This window comes from Lasioglossum baleicum, chromosome 11 (assembly GCF_051020765.1).
Source record: "Lasioglossum baleicum chromosome 11, iyLasBale1, whole genome shotgun sequence".
In the NCBI taxonomy this organism is placed as follows: Eukaryota; Metazoa; Arthropoda; class Insecta; order Hymenoptera; family Halictidae; genus Lasioglossum; species Lasioglossum baleicum.
This window is the reverse complement of record NC_134939.1, coordinates 8,612,230-8,628,477: the sequence shown is the minus strand read 5'-3', so window position 1 is coordinate 8,628,477 and position 16,248 is coordinate 8,612,230. Positions and strand designations below refer to the sequence as shown.

Below are 16,248 nucleotides of genomic sequence, written 5' to 3'. Positions count from 1 at the left end.
TCCGACCGGTTGTTATTTCAATGGGGGATTTCGACTGTTAATATAATTATCTCCTGAATCGATGATCTTATCAAATATTGTCGCTTGTGGACTTGGCATTATGACATAATCATAGTGTTTTATAAATCGACCTTGGACGCTCGGCGCATTTATTGTTTCAAGCTAATACCTGCAGCTGTTACCTAAACCTATTTGTTAAAACAGCGACTGCAGCGAGGAGTGCAACAATTCTCAATTTGTAAGCGTAATAGAGGAAAATTTTTGAAGTTCACAAAACATTTCTGGAAAATATAAAATATGGAAAATATCATATAAAATCTGGAAAATATATTTCGGAAAATAAGTGTGCAAAATTGAGTGAAGTTAATGTGTTACGTAAACGAAAGTTTTGCTATACAAAATGATAAATATTTAATTATCGCTATTGTGTACAATTGTACAAATCATTTTTTCTATTATTTTAATATCAGAGGGGTAACTGTATAAGTATAATGAGCATATCGTGAAACATTCTAATCGTGAAAATGATCTAAAATAAGATCGAAACGTCGAGGTTTATGTGATAATTTGCAAAATTGCTTTTACATATCAAATGATCGAACCAGTGCGCCGATAGCATTAATACATGTTTTATTAACAACTCTACGATCGATATAACGAAATATTTATTCTAACATCATCAAATAGTAAATCGTAAATCGTGAAATCTTCTCATTAAGTCAATCAGTAGCACGACCACTAATTATCCGATTCGTATCATTTGGACTGGTAGCTTAAAAACATCTTTTGTACTCAATAACAAGAGCTCGTGTTATTATACGGAAAAAGGTAATAATGATTAAAAAATTCAGGTGTACACTCGTTACAAAACGCGCCAGAAAATTCTGCAATGCTTTCGTGTAAAAATTGTTCAAGAATACCAAAAATCTGCCTCATTAAATAAAAGTGCGCACGTGACTGTTTGGCATTGGTTGATTTAAGCGAGGAAAACACCTTTATTCTTGGGCGACATCTATGTCGAATAGTTCATACTAACTTATACTACATTAATAAATACAAGCTAGAGAAATTTCGTTCATACTATAATAAAAATAACCAATTAACGCGCTTGCCCCGTTTACGCACTTACCCCACTTCACTTTACAAGAAAGTAAAATTCGAACAAACATTAGATTTGTTCACAACAATATTTACGTTTTATTATTAAATATCGAGAGAACATTCATGTAGAATATGTCAATGTATTATTCGCGCATATCTAACCTTTTATCCATTCCGATGCTTGTTGCACGAACATTCCCAGACAGTGGGTGCAGCCTCCGTTTCCAGGCGCAGCGAAACGCAGCCAGAAAGCGAAATTTCCAAAGAAGAAATATTCCGATATCAATGGAAATCACCTCCTTGGACTGACAGAAGTCAACCGCATTCGGTATCCTTCCTCCTCCTCACGTAGCTAGAGCAGTATCAGAAAATAGTACCAAATAGAATAGCTTATCGACCGTTAACATTGGCATGCGCCCAGTTCATCGAAAAGGTGGGTATAACGTGACTTGTTTCCGCTATTTTCGTTCCCTTCGACCACCGATATAGTCGTCGTCGTCTGATGAAAATCGTATCACTCTGGACGAAAGATGTTATCGGGGGTTTGGCAGTCGTTTAGTGGCAGAGATCTTGACCGAATAATGGCGGATGGCACTAGCCACTCCGCGGTTGCGGAAGATTCGATTTTGATGTAAATGAATAGTGCAATGGTACATAAATATACAGGGTGTTTCAGGTCTTTTTCAATGGTTCACGTGCAATGACTTTATATCCATTACAAGTTGTAAAATTGAAATTATTATGATTAGTTGAAAATCTCATACTAATAAATAAAATTCTAATTTCCTGTTGTTGTTAATGTACACATAAACATACAATAGAATGTTCCTCTTCTTCTAAGAGGTTATGAATTAGAAAGAAATTCCAATCACTGCAATCGTGAAATAAATCGTAATGTAAGGAGTTGCAAAATATTCTAACAAATCAGTTGCCAGAAATAAAAACGAAAAAAAATGTTTTCTTGCCTCGCGAGTTTTAATAGATCGACAACTGGCCCCTAAGCCTTGGAAGGGGCGAGTTGACTTTGAATGTTAGCGTGATACGTTGGCGCCCGGTAATCCCGGCGAGATCGTGATCGCTTGTGTTACCGTTGTTGCAGTAATTGAACCGCGTCGCACCGGTTACACCCTAATTAACGAAGCGGGAAGGGAAAAAAAAGCGGTGCCTGGGCGGGCCAATAACGCGCAACGTTCTGGAAAACAGTAACGGTTAATAATGGCCGATAGTTTCAGTGCGCGCGCGCGAGAGAGAGCTCGCGTTCATTCGATTTCGTACAAGCGACAACACGATTTCCTGTTTCGTTTCGGAGGTCGTGTTGTTCGATCGAGATTAATTCAATTGTACAGCGGACCGCATCCGTTCCCACGACTTTATCAGAATCGCACGTCCGTGTGTACAGGTTTCCGTACACGTACGTGACATATACACATAGAACTAACGTGTTCGTGTCGCGTGAGGCCGGATATTTCCCCGACAAAGAGTGTACACATAATTGGGATGCGCTGCTAGATCAAGTGGTAAATGAATTGACGAAATCCGTTTAGCCGTATGCCCATCGGTCCCGAATTGGAATAAGCTCGTAAAGTGGCCACGTGTGTCCAGAGACACGCGTTATTATCCAAAACCAGAGTGCAACGCGACGAGCGACGTCAGCTTATTGAAAGTTCTCGTTGGCAACCATTAATGGTTCGCCAGTTTACCTTTCGGGAATTAATTGTCTTCAGAATTTACACAATCGATTTCGCGAAACGCGATTAACCGGGTTTGCTTTGAGGCCAATGATATGGCCGGGGCTAATTTTAGGCGGCATGAAATACAACGGCGCGCGGCGCGCCCTTCCATGCATTTTCTGCGTATCGCTTAATTTACGGCGCTCGTATTTTTATGGCGAACCCCGCAGCAATATCGAGTGAATGCTAGGAGAGAATCCTGCGCAGGTTTCCGCATTCGTTTATACACCGTTCGTTCGGTCGTTCGGTGCCGTTTCATTATAAACGCACCGGGTTAAACAACCGATAGTAAATTATTTCGGACCGTTTAGGAACGGTTGCTCGAAAATTGTCCTCCATCCGCGATCCTATACACGATTTAGGGGATGCTCTCCGAGCACCGGACACATAAGCTTCTTGACAAATATCTGCAACATCCTATAAAGCGATGAATCCGTTCTACATAGTGTTGTATAAAGCTCGAGTCTTCGAAGCTCCAGAGCTCAGTCTTAAAGACTTCTTCTAAATCTTCTTCTATAGAAACTTAGTCTTTAAGACTGAGCTCTGAAGCTTCGAAGACTCGAGCTTTATACAACACTAGTTCTACAGCCTGTCGAAACTGCGCTAACCCTTGGCGCTTCGAATTTTATCAAGTTTGTGGCCGATTGTTTTATTTGAAAATAATATGAAAATTCAATCGTCTGTAAAAACTTTGAACAAAATTCTTTTGGCCACTGAAACCACCATAGATTTGAAGATTGAGCTTCCTCTTTACAACAAGACCTTACTATAAATTTTCACACATTACATTAATTTAAATTTACGTTAATTTTAAAGCACTAGAAATTATTTTGTTTCGAAACCTTGGTTAACTTATAGAAATATAATACAAAAGAATGCGAAAAGACTATTAATTTCCTTTCACTTTCCCCCGAGAGATTTTAAGTTTTATAAATTGATCTATAAATTTTGGGGAGCTTGCATGAAAGTTCACGATCCAATTACCAGACTCGATGTTTGCGCTCGATTAGAAAGTTTTCACAGTCACTGATCGTTATGTGACATTTGAAGCACTTTGTGCGGGATTCCCTCTTTTTATTCGGAGATTCCGTGAATTAGATTTGATATACCATGAGAACTAAAAAAAAAGATAAACGGATTTAACGTCGTCTAACTACTCGGCTGTGTTTCATAAAAACGTGTTGGCAAACGTAAAGCACGTTCGCCCGGTGCAGCATGTTACATGTCACATGTTCGTTACGACAGAACCGCGTGTCCTTTGCTTGTTTTTTACTGCACACGCCGCGATTACCCTGCAACATCCGCGCTTATGGTAGGCAGATTGCCATACATCAGGCGCATCTGATTCGAATTTTTAATTCTTCGGACCAGCCACGTACTTTTCGCTGGCTTTTATTTCCTTTAAATGTACGTCTATAGCACAGACTTAAATAAAGCCATTTTTGTACAGAGATAGAGCAACGGGAAATATCACGCACGCATTTTTTTTAGCTTCTGACATTTACGCTGAAGTGACATTTACGCTGAAGTGACATTTACGTTAGAGTTAACCTCGGAAAATATTTCGTCGAATACCACGGAAATTAGTGGAGTTGGAAAAAAATGTTGTTTACAAACTTGCGCCTTTTTTAATGGCAAATTTATCTACGTAAATGCTCTTCGAAAGAATTACTTTAGTGCACACATTTCACGTGTATATTTTAAACTGAATTAATAACGTGCATAAACCTACACTAATTTTATATATTATCATTTTTATTTTGTATACAGATCTGCAGTGTACTGATCACACACACACACTATAGATACAGTTATCAAGACAACGGATTCAAAGATATTGAATATGAATTGTATAATAATGATACTCTTATTTCGACATATTTACATGGGTATAATTACAGTGGGACAGAAGTGACAGATCAATATTTCGGGTCGGGATTGTGTTTTCGCTGTAGCTTGTTGATCACACCTTTCCCAACGAATTCGTTATAAGAACTTCTCATTCGTAGTGTCTTCCAAGAGGCGACATCAAATTAGATTAAAGAAAACCGAATTAAGATGCATCATCCATTCCTAACTGAAGGGCCAAATTACGTTTTCTCTCTAAATTCATTTCGTCAGAGATTCGAATTAGGTTAGCCTGCTCCTGCCGAAGAGCTCGCTTCAGCTCTTCTAGCTTCCATCCCGTCTCCATTTGCTTCTCCGCTATCTGTTTCTGCAGAGCGGCTATCCGCTGATTTAAAATATTGTAATCCGCAGTTAGTGGACTCCCTGGTATACAACTAACTGCCCTCGGTTTGTCCTGATGCACCATGTCCGATGTCAATAGGCAAATCTTGTCGTGGAGCTCTGCCAATTGCGTTAACTTCAACGACTGAAATAAATAATATCAAAACTGTAATTTTAAAAAACTTCACTTCAGCGGATTTTCAAAATGAATTTAAAAAATGGAGCAACTCGATCAGTATCGATTTTTTCTTCAATAATATACATGGAATCACTCTGAGAAATCAATATTATAATGAACAAAATTACAGTGTCTTGGATAACTTTTTACGTAATTTTATGTCGAATATATTGCAAAAGAATAAATTTTAGTTAACTGGAACTATATTTATTGTAATGAACTTAAATTTTTCCAGAAAATATCCCGTATTTATTTTCCTTAGCACAGAATAAAGGAAAAAAGAAGATAGTGGTAAAATTATGTCAGGTGGAGTCAAAACAGGAGTGAAGTTTAATTCCTAATAATCTAAGGAAATATTAAAAGTCGTTAGTCTATGAATCATCAAATTTTAATACACGTTCAGAGATAAGATTAAGATTTGTGACTTTCTACCTGGGAGGCTTTATTAGTCTCCGGAATGTGGAATGATTTATTAGACTATCAGGTTCATTCAATTATTTAACTGCGTTATTAAACTGAACCGGATATTGTCGTTCGCAGGGGTTACACAATCCTTGCATAAAAATATGCAGCGCAAAAATTTCAACACCTTCTAAATTAAATATTTTAGGCGTCTAAAGAATTTTTTAAATTATTGCTTTCTAATATGTTTAAAATTTTAATGCATTTAATATCATCACAATATATAATATTATCTCCTGAAAGTCTTCTTTTTACTAAATAAAAACAGAAGAATAAATGATCAAATATTTTCAGAATATCTTATTGGAAGTTGTCATACTGAAACTGAGGGTTACTGAAGTAATGAGCAGATTAAAATTAGTTTAGCACTCACGTTAAGCCACGAATCGGGATCAAACGCCTTGTCGCTAACAATAGGTGGAACATCCTGTCAAACATTAAATATGTTTTATATAATTTCGATTCATTTTTCAATATTTTCTGCATTTTTGGACCACAATTATATGCAAAACATACCTTGAGTTGTTTCAGAATAGCAGCAATATTCTGAATTTCTTTTTCAGTGTTATAAATATTTTCAGATAAATCTCGCGACTTTTTCAGTAACTCTTCTATCTCCTTTTTCATTTCTGGGTCAATGCTGGAATCGTCCTCCAATTCGTCCGCCATTTTGGGTTCATTTTCAACTTTACCCTCCAGGAAAGTTATGTAGTCACGGACACGTTGAACACCTATTTTAAATAGATTAAAATATATTCAAGTGTAAACTGTGGTAGAAAATGTCGAATAATGGTATTGGCTTCTTGATTAATAACAGATGATTACCTTCGTTTTGCTTGTCAAGTCTTTTCCTTAACAAATCATTTGCCCTGATATAATCGCCACAATCGTCTGCTAGGCTTCTTAAAGTCACTGTATCTTGATCTATATTCATTATGATAAAGAATTTAATAAAGAATTAATAATATTTCAGAAAAAGTAATATCATCTATGCCATAGAAATTGCTTTAACAAATGCAACATCGAAATTAATCCGGTGAACAGACGTCAATAATAAAATAATTCTTAATAATAATGAATTTTGCAGATAAAAAGTTTGAATTTTATCTATTTTAATATTCATACCTGCAGCAGCTTTCAGTTTCTTAAGTTCGTCTTTGCAGCCTTCCAATTCTCTGCGCAGCCTATCATTATAATCCTGGCAATTATTCAATTCCTTCTTCAACCTCTCAATTTCAGACTTCAAATCATTATTTTCCTTCTTCAACCTATCCAATTCATTCGTTAACCCTGCCTCAGAACTTTTACCCGCATCCTTTAATTTATCAATGTCAGCCAACAACTTCTTCTGATCATCCTTCAACTTATCATTGGCAGCCTTCTGCGCTTCAAGTTCTTTCTTCAACTTCTCTGCCTCATCCTTCAGCATATCATTGGCAGCCTTCTGCGCTTCAAGTTCTTTCTTCAACTTCTCTGCCTCCTCCTTCAGCTTATCATTGATCGCCTTCTGATTTTTCAAATCATCCTTCAATTTATCATTCAGTGCCTTCAAATCTTCCAACTCGTCCTTCAATTTCTCATTAATCTCCTTCAGGTTCCCTAACTCGTCCTTCAATCTATCATGATCAGCCTTCAGCGCATCAAGTTCCTGCTGCAGCTTATCCTTCAAGTCCTTAATCTCCTTCAACTCATTTTGAGCATCCCTTAGCTGGTTTTTCAAATTCTCATTCTCCTCTTTCAATTTCTCCAATTCCGCCTTCAACCTCGCCAACTCGGCTCTGCAATCCTCTAGCTGTTTCTTCAGCGTCTCCAACTCCTTCACAGTATTCTCAAGATCAGCGATCCTCTTCTTCAAATCATCATTTTCCTTGCGCAGATTGTTCAACATGTCTTCGGCTTCTTTTAATTTCTCCTTTGCCGCTGCTAATTCCGAGGCGAGCTGCTCGTTCTCCTTCTTCAGCTTCGCGTTCTCGTCCTGCAATGCCTGCAGCTGCTGATTTAATTTCGCCATGTCCGACTTCAGTTTCTCGTTCTCTTTGTTCAATACTTCGTTTTCGGCGCGAGCTTTATCCAGCGTAGCTCTCAAATTGCTTAACTCCTGCTTCAAGGCAGCTAGTTCTTTCATGGCTGCTTCAGTAGCAGCTTTATGTTTGTCAATCTCGTTTATAAGACGACCCAGCTCGTCGCGCAGCCGTTGCAGCTCATTGAGCAGCTCTTGTTTCTCAGCCTGCAGATCTTTCAGCTGGCCTTCCAGAGCTTTCGCTTTAGCTTCCGCATCTGCTAACGCCTTTTCCAATCGATTCTTCTCGTCCTTCAACTTCTCCATCTCAGCCAGTTGCTGTTTCAACCTGTCGTTCTCGTCCTGGCATTTCTTCAAATCGTTTTGCAGCTTCTGAACAGCAGCCTTCTGCGCAGATAAGTCAGACTTCAAGTTATCAAGCTCTGATTTCTGTCCATCACCCTCGCCCCTCAGCCTGTTAGTTTCGTTCGCTAGCTTGTCTCGATCTTGACGAAGGTCTGCGTTCTCTGCCCGAAGAGATTCCGCTTCGTTCTTCAATCTATCTCGCTCCTCTTGAAGTTTGTTCTTCTCGTTGTTCAACGCGTTCACCTCCGCCTTCAACTTTTCGTTCGCATCTCTCAACGCGTTGACCTCTTCTTTGCACTTGTTCAGATCGTTGGTCAACTCCGAGATCTTCTTTCTAAGCTCTTCCAATTCTCCTTTACACCTTCTGCTCTCGTCTCGAAGGTTTTCCAACTCCTTCTTCAACGCGTCCAGCTCATTCCTCAGGGCTGCAAGCTCCGCCTCACACTTGCTTCTAGCCGATTTTTCTGCTTCAAGCGACTTCTTCAACTGTTCAATTTCTGACTGTAAATCTGCGAGTCTCTTCTCTAGATCGGCTTTCTCGGCTTTGAGACGGTTCACCTCTGCCTGGCACGCTTCCTTCGCGGCCTGGTGGGAAACGGATAAATTTTGGCTTAGGGTATACGTCAAATAACTATTTTATAAGAATATACATAACAATTACCTTGCACTCATTCAGCTCCTTTAACGCTTTCTCCAAGTCTTCCTTCAGTTTATCCACCTCCATCTTGATCTTACAGTTCTCCAACTTCCAATGTTCCACGTCCTCCTCCAATTTAGCGATCTTCGCCTTCAAATCAGCAATTTGCTGCTTCAAGTCTTCGATCTCCGACTTCAAATCAGCGCACTCTGCCCTCAAACTGCCAAGCTCATCTTGCAAATCCTTTAACTTTGACTGAAGTGCTTGATTCTCCTCCGCTAAGGCAGCATTTTTCGCCCTGGCCTCATCAAGAGCCTTACCCAAATCCTTCACCTCGCTGTCTAACATCATCAAATCTTTCTTCAAGATATCGTTGGCCTTTCTTTCATCATTGAGTTTTTCCCGCAAATCATTCACCTCGCCTTGTAACCTGCTATTCTCATCTCGCAGCTTCTTTAAATCGTCGTTCAACGAGTCTCTTTCTTTGCGAAGTTGTTCAACTTCAGCGTTCAGTTTCTCGTTGTCCTGCTTCAACTGATCTCTCTCCTTCCCCAGCTTCTCAAGTTCGTCCTTCAACCTAGCCAGCTCTTCCTTCAGCTTCTCGATCTCAGCGTTCGCGTCGTCCAATTGTTTTTCTAATCGATCCCTCTCGCCCTGCAAAGCTGCATTTTCATCTTTCAGTTTGCCCAATTCCGATGCTAACGCATCCTTCTCCTTCTTAACGCGATCAAGCTCGCCGTTTAACGAGTCTCTTTCTTTGCGAAGTTGCTCAACTTCGGCATTCAGTTTCTCGTTGTCCTGCTTCAACTGATCTCTCTCCTTCCCCAGGTTCTCGTGCTCGTCCTTCAACCTAGCCATCTCGTCCTTCAACCTATCCAGCTCTTCCTTCAACTTCTCGATCTCAGCGTTCGCGTCGTTCAATTGTTTCTTCAATCGATCCCTCTCGTCCTGCAAAGCTGCATTTTCATCTTTCAGTTTACCCAATTCCGATGCTAACGCATCCTTCTCCTTCTTAACACGATCAAGCTCAGAATTTAACGCAGCTTCTCTCTGCTTCGCGGCATCTATTTCCTCTCGAAGCTTCCCCATCTCGTTCTTCAGATTGTTTAGCTCCTCCTGCAGCTTATCCCTTTCACCTTCCAGTCGGTCGAAATTTTGTTTAAGCAACCCGTGCTCCTCCTTCAGCTTGTTCAGTTCGTTGATCACACCGTCCAATTCCGCCTTGGTTCGCTCTAAGTCGTTCTTCAGCGAGTCCCTATCGGCCTTGCATCGATCAAGCTCCGCTCTAAGATCCTCGTTCTTCACCTTAAGGTCCTCATTCTCGGATGTTAGCCTCTCCATCTCACCCACGCACTTGTCCAACGCGTTCTTCAGGGACTCCATCTCCTCTTTCAATTGTTCAATCGTGCTTTTTGCTCTCGCTAGTTCTGCCTTCAAACGTTCCAGCTCCTCCAGCAGATCGGCATTCTCTGTTCTCATTTTCTCCAACGCTTTCGTCGCGTCATCCAATTGCCGTTCCAATTCCAAATTCTTGGCCTTCATGTCCGCATTCTCGTCAGCCAACCGATCCCTTTCCGCTTTCAGATCGTCCAATTGCGACTGAAGTTTGTCCATCTTAGCTTTTGTATCCGCATCTAAACTCTTCAACGCATCACCATCAGCTCGCAACTTGTCCATCTCTTGTCGAGATTCTTCAAGATCGTTCTTCAACTTATCGTTCTCCAGCTTCGCTGCGTCCAAGTTCTTCTGCAGCTCGTCGTTCGCTTTCTTCAGTTTATCAAGCTCCGAGGTCATGTCATCCAGCTCAGCTTTGAAAGCATCGTTCTCTTTTTTGAGCTTGTCATTCTCCTCCATTGCTTGCTCCAGCTGACCCTTCAGATCGGAGTTCTCCTTTCGCAGGTCTTCGAGGTCTTTCCGGGCAGATTCTAGCTCCTTTTGTAGAGCCTCCTTCGCGGCTCTCTCCTCCGCTAGTTGGTCACTCAACGCATTCATCTGCTCCTTGATTTCGTCCAACTCTTTCAGCAGTTTCTGTTTGTCTTTCTTCAGGGCATCTACTTCACCCTTAAGATCCTCTACTGTAGCTTTCGCAGACGCTAGTTCGCCTCGCAGCGAATCTAACTCATCCTGCGCGGCCTGTAATTTCTCTAAAAGTTCGTCCCTCTCGGAGCAACACTTCTCCAGCTCCGCGATTCGCTTATCACGCTCGTCGAGCTCGCCCTGCAAATTCGCCATTCGCGCCAGCAAGTCGTCCATCTCCTTTTTCAAGCTGTCGATAATCTGCTGAGCCTCCGCCTCCTTCTCCGCCAGCTCCTGCTCTAACTTGTTCTTGTGCTCCAGTATATCAATTATTTGATCGTTCCTTTCGGCTAATAATTTTCTCATCTTCGCCACTTCGTCTATCAACGAGTCCCTCTCCTCCTCGAGTTCAGATAATCTAGGCTTCAAGATGTCCAGCTCCGATCTTAGGTTGCTCATGCCTAACAAGTCTATCTCTGATTGCCTCATCTCGTTCAGAAGGTTCCTCATCTGAAATGAATTAATATTTCATGCGATTGAGCTCATCTTTTGTGTACAATAATATCTCATTGTCCCGTGTCGTTTAACAGGTTTCATATCTGAAATTAATTAATACTCCACGTTATCGAGTCCACCTTTTTGTTCTGTTTAAAAATGCAACAAGACACATGTACAATCATATGCCCGATTGTCCTATGTGATTTAAAAGGTCCCCTATCTGAAAATAATTAATATTCTGTTTTGTTTGAAAATGCCAAAATATATAACAAAGACACCCAACAAATTTAATTAAAAATGACCTTAAGGAGAATTGTATAATGTTTAAGGATAAATGAACATGTATAATTAACTTCTGTTGTTTATAATGAACTTGAACAATATTTTTGTTTTGCATCAAGACCCGCGGTCTACTTACTACCTTGATGTTGAACAATACCTTATCGTCTCTTTTCGAGAGTTCCCCCTTCATGGCAGCGATCTCATCCAACAAAGCCTGCTGATCTACCATGTTTTCAAGTTCTTTCTTCAGCGCCTCGATAAGCTTATCTTTCTCGTCTAATTGACGTTTCAATTCGGAAACAGTGTGATCGCAGTCTTCGAGTTTCTGCAGTAGGTCGGAGACGTCTATGTATTCAGGGACCGTCGTTGTCTGGGCTGTTCGTAGCATTTCTTCCACAGGTTCTTTCGGTCGCATTTTTTCAAGTTCCGCCAATTGACGACGTAGCTCGGCTATCTGAGCCAAAAGCTGCTCGTTTTCAAGACGCAGATCGTCGCAGCTGTTCGACAGATCCACCAACGTTTCAATCGATCTCTCCACGACTTTCGAGACCTGCTGGTCCGCTGTTTGACCTCCTTTCATCAGTTCGCGGAGCTTCGCCCTCAGGCGATATATCGCAGGACAGCTCACGTCCTCCTCAGTCTGCGCGAGTTTTAATTTCAAGTTCGATATCATGTCCCTTAATCTGTCGACGGAAACGAGATTCTGTTTTTCGTAGGACAGACTGCGTTAATTGATACCGAAGCGATACAAACACTTTTAATTGCCACAATCTTTCTATCTCGTCCCCTTGTGATCAATCACAATGTTGGAAACCGAATGTGTGAGACATTTTAAAGAGAGAAATGTTTATCGTAAAGCTACAACTGAATGTAACCGTCTTGAAATATTGCCAATGTCTAAATTGTCACGATTTTTCTATCTCATCCCCTTGTGATCAACCCCAATGTTGGAAATCGAATTTCTAAGTAATTCTAAAGAGAGAAATGATTATTGTGAAGCTATAATTTAATGTAACAGTGTTTAAATATTTCCAGTGTCTAAATTGCCACAATCTTTGTATTTCATCCCCTTGTGATCAACCCGAATGTTAGAAATCGAATTTGTAAGTAATTTTAAAGAGAGAAATGTTTATCGTAAAGCTATAAATTAACGTGACAGTGCTTATATTTTGCAAGTGTCTAAATTTCCACAATCTTTCTGGCTCGTGCCCTTTCAATCAACCCTTATGTTGACAATGAAATGTGAAAGTAATTTTGAAGCTGTATGGTTAAAAATTCGAGCATTAATTCTTTTACGTGAAATATCGAGGCAATTAAAACGGCCATGTTCGAAACGCGACAATGCTTCAATCCGCGATAAAGAACAGCGACAAGTACTCTTTTTTTTCAAGTGCAAAGCGCTCCCGCAGATCTCTCATCTTCTCCCTGATATAGTGTACCGATGCACAAGGATCGTCGCAGCAATCTCGTTCGGCGAGGGTTTCTTCTAAATCCCTCACTTTATCTTCGAGCGCCGCGTTTGCATTTTGCAGCCATTCGATTTCTTCCCGGGACTGCACGAGCAGCGGATCAGGCTTCAATATCTCATCCACATTTACACCTACACGAAAACATCTAATCTTTAGAAACACTCGGTATGGTGCACGCGTAAGATACCGATCGCGGGGAGCACTCTGAATTTCAAAGTAATGCCCTCGTAACAACGGCATTGTGCCACGCGTTCCAACAATCATCATTGCTTGAAAATTCACTGATAAATACAGAGGAAGTGTATTAACTAAATATAAAATTAACTAAAAATACAAGTCAATAAGAATAAGAATATACATATTAGAGACAAAAAGGAACATTAAAAATTAAATTGTTTCCTCCTTAGCTAGTACCCGCCTGCAATGTGAATTTAAAATACGCCCCTAACGAACAGGAACGAGAAATATTTGGACACCGAATACCCGATAACGGAATATCGATTATCCAAATTCCTGATTACCCGCATCTTCCCTAACAATAAGTTTCGATTATCAGAATACATGACCACGAATTCCTAAATACAAATTATAATATGTGATTGATTTTTTTAATTAATTTGAAAAATACATTATTAATTTTATTAATATATATATCTATTAATACATATCTGTACAGTAAAATTGTTTAACCGTGTTAAAACAGAATGGTTCATAAAATTTTGTTAAAAATTATGTATGTTTAAGCAAGATAATTTCCAGTAAATCTAATAAATAGTACATTTCACACGAATTTATTTAATGCTTGCACAGAAATTATTTTTTAACAAAAGAAATCATCGAACAAATTTAATCAAGTTATTTTTCATCCTTTGAAAGATCCTACACAAGCAAATTTGGTATTTTAGTCTCCGGCAGAACACAAATCCCTTATTAAATAGCTATCATCGTATATTATCCCTTATTAAAGATTCTTCATTAATTCAACGGTTAAAAAATTGCTTGAGAGGGACTGGGAACTCAATTTTGTAGCCTCTTTATTGTTTACTGAAAAGAGAAGCCACGATCCCAATCCGATTTTAATAAAGCTTTATGGGATGCTAGAAAACAATTTTACTGCTTGCAGAAGAAGAAAAAGCTTTTCATACGCATTATAAAACATGAATAAAGCAAAATATCTCATGGAAGTTTTTACTCGTGTAATATTGTGGTAGCATATATTTTCACATAAAAAATATTAAGAACTATTACGGTGTGTCGTTTAAAAAATTGCTAGTTTACTCGCTCATCGTTGGCATATTTTATATTCAGAAGAGGAAATATATTTCATTTTATATTCAACTAAAAATATTAATTAGTCATACGTTTTCGTCAGAAATTTTCTATCTACTCTAAAAATCAACAGTGTTATTTTACAGTATACTACGACGGCTTACTTAGATATTTCCGTAAAAAAAAATTCGCGTCACTATGCCAAGATAAAATGGCCACAGAGTGCCGAAACTTTTTAGCTGATGGCGCAGATCTTTCCAATGGTCGCTCATATAGAAACATTAATTGCTTCACTGTGGCATACATTTCAATTAAACTGAAAACTCTCGGGGAAGGATCTATCTAAGGGACGCGGACGCTGTCGGTTCTGAATTCCAATTAATCAATTTAGCGCGAACGAAGTGACTGGGAAGCAGAAAGTTGCTACGAAATATCATACATCGATACCGAATGACTGGAGGGCTTGTTTCAAAGACCTATTTTCGCTCTCGAACTGAAGTCGTTCCATTCGCCATTTCTTCATCTGACACTTCATTACGGCCAGTTTCCTCAGGGCAAACGAGAGGTCGTAAATCTCCGATTCTTTCGCATTGTCGCTGAAGGGATTGTAACTGCAGCAACAACATGGCTCGTTCGGTGGATTCATCGATTCCATCTTGTTAAATAATCTGTTAACATCCCAAGAAATTTTATACGATAATCAATTGCTGTCGACTTACCATGTTACATTCTCTCTACAACTGCGTGCCTTTCGTTATATTCGAAGACATGTAGAAGTCGTACTGTTCAAGAAATTAAATATGATGACATAACAAATTTTCTGATTGTTGTTGTCTTCAAGGACTTTAGAAGGTCAACGAAGGATTTTTAAATGGCACCATATGTATTTCATTTATTTTTGTCTACAAGCATATCCTTCTTTTCGCAAAGGAAGAAATGTTTAACGACATGTTTATTTAAGAATCTTATAATATATTGTGTATAAATAGTTGTTATTACTGAGGCTATAAAACTGTTTTCATCAGAAATGATCGAATGGACTTTATTGAAGCACTTGAAGTCTTATCATTATTACAATGTACATCATTTATTATACGGTAGTGTTAATGTCCTTTCAGTGTCTTTTGTGCAAGTTGTACGTGTTTCTATATTTTCTCAGATTTTACACATCCTTGTCTTCTAAACTCGTACATTCTTCATCCCTCCGTTCCCCACAAATCTAATAACTCTTATCATTTTTCGTTCCCATTTTCTTCAGGTTTTCCGCCAGGCTCGTCGTTACAATCTTCAACAACCTTCCTCGCGCAGCACCTGTTGAACCTTGGGAGCCCTAATCCTTGCTTCTCTCTCGTTTGTACTCCTCGAATTCTCCTCTTATCCTGCTCCCCATTTTCTGCTTCTCCCGTGGCATATACCTTCGCCTCATAATACCCGGGTCTCCACTTTCCACCCTCGTTCGTCGTTTCTCCTGCTTTCATTTACCAGCGTTTCTTACCAAGCCGACCGCACCCTCTCTCTTTCAGTTTCTCCTAAAACCGAATAGCCCCACTGCCTGCTATTATCTTCGTCTTATTCCTCTTTCCTTCCTCCCGTAGCCTTGCATCCTCCAATCTAAATCCATTGTTCACCGCAAAAATCGTTCTAGCGAGCGTTTCTCTCCCTCTTCGTCTCTCATGCCCTCACCCAATCTCTTCCCCTCTTCCTTTCTCATGCCTCTTTCCCAAACAACGCTCCCTGCTAGTGCATCGAATAATTTCAGACTCATTCTCCAACCCCCTGTAAACTTCCTTTTCCTTAGAACCCCTTCACTTGGCCCCCACCCTCCCTCCCTCCCTCACTCCTTTACGTCGCGTATCCCGAGTGTTTAATCTTCTTTAGCTTCCTTCATTCACTTCCACGTGTATCTTCTTAGTGCCTTCAGCAGCCTCGTCGCGTCCTTCTACTTTTACGCTGTATTATGTCATCCGCGGATCTCATTGTTAGTTGGGATAGCACCAATAACGTGATAGGGA

At 39.8% G+C, this 16,248-nt stretch overlaps 1 protein-coding gene across 1 annotated transcript; it reads right to left on the bottom strand.

The window, feature by feature from the left end:
* Positions 1 to 4,884: 4,884 nt before the first annotated feature.
* LOC143213676 (uncharacterized) lies at positions 4,885 to 14,897 on the bottom strand. Its single transcript, XM_076433729.1, has 9 exons — positions 14,684 to 14,897; positions 12,876 to 13,098; positions 11,656 to 12,181; positions 8,727 to 11,228; positions 6,826 to 8,650; positions 6,526 to 6,624; positions 6,217 to 6,431; positions 6,074 to 6,127; positions 4,885 to 5,205 (listed from the first exon to the last, which is right to left on the bottom strand). Exons 1-9 carry the CDS (start codon positions 14,889 to 14,891, stop codon positions 4,885 to 4,887), a joined length of 5,973 nt encoding a protein of 1,990 aa, XP_076289844.1. The 5' UTR covers positions 14,892 to 14,897.
* Positions 14,898 to 16,248: the final 1,351 nt, after the last annotated feature.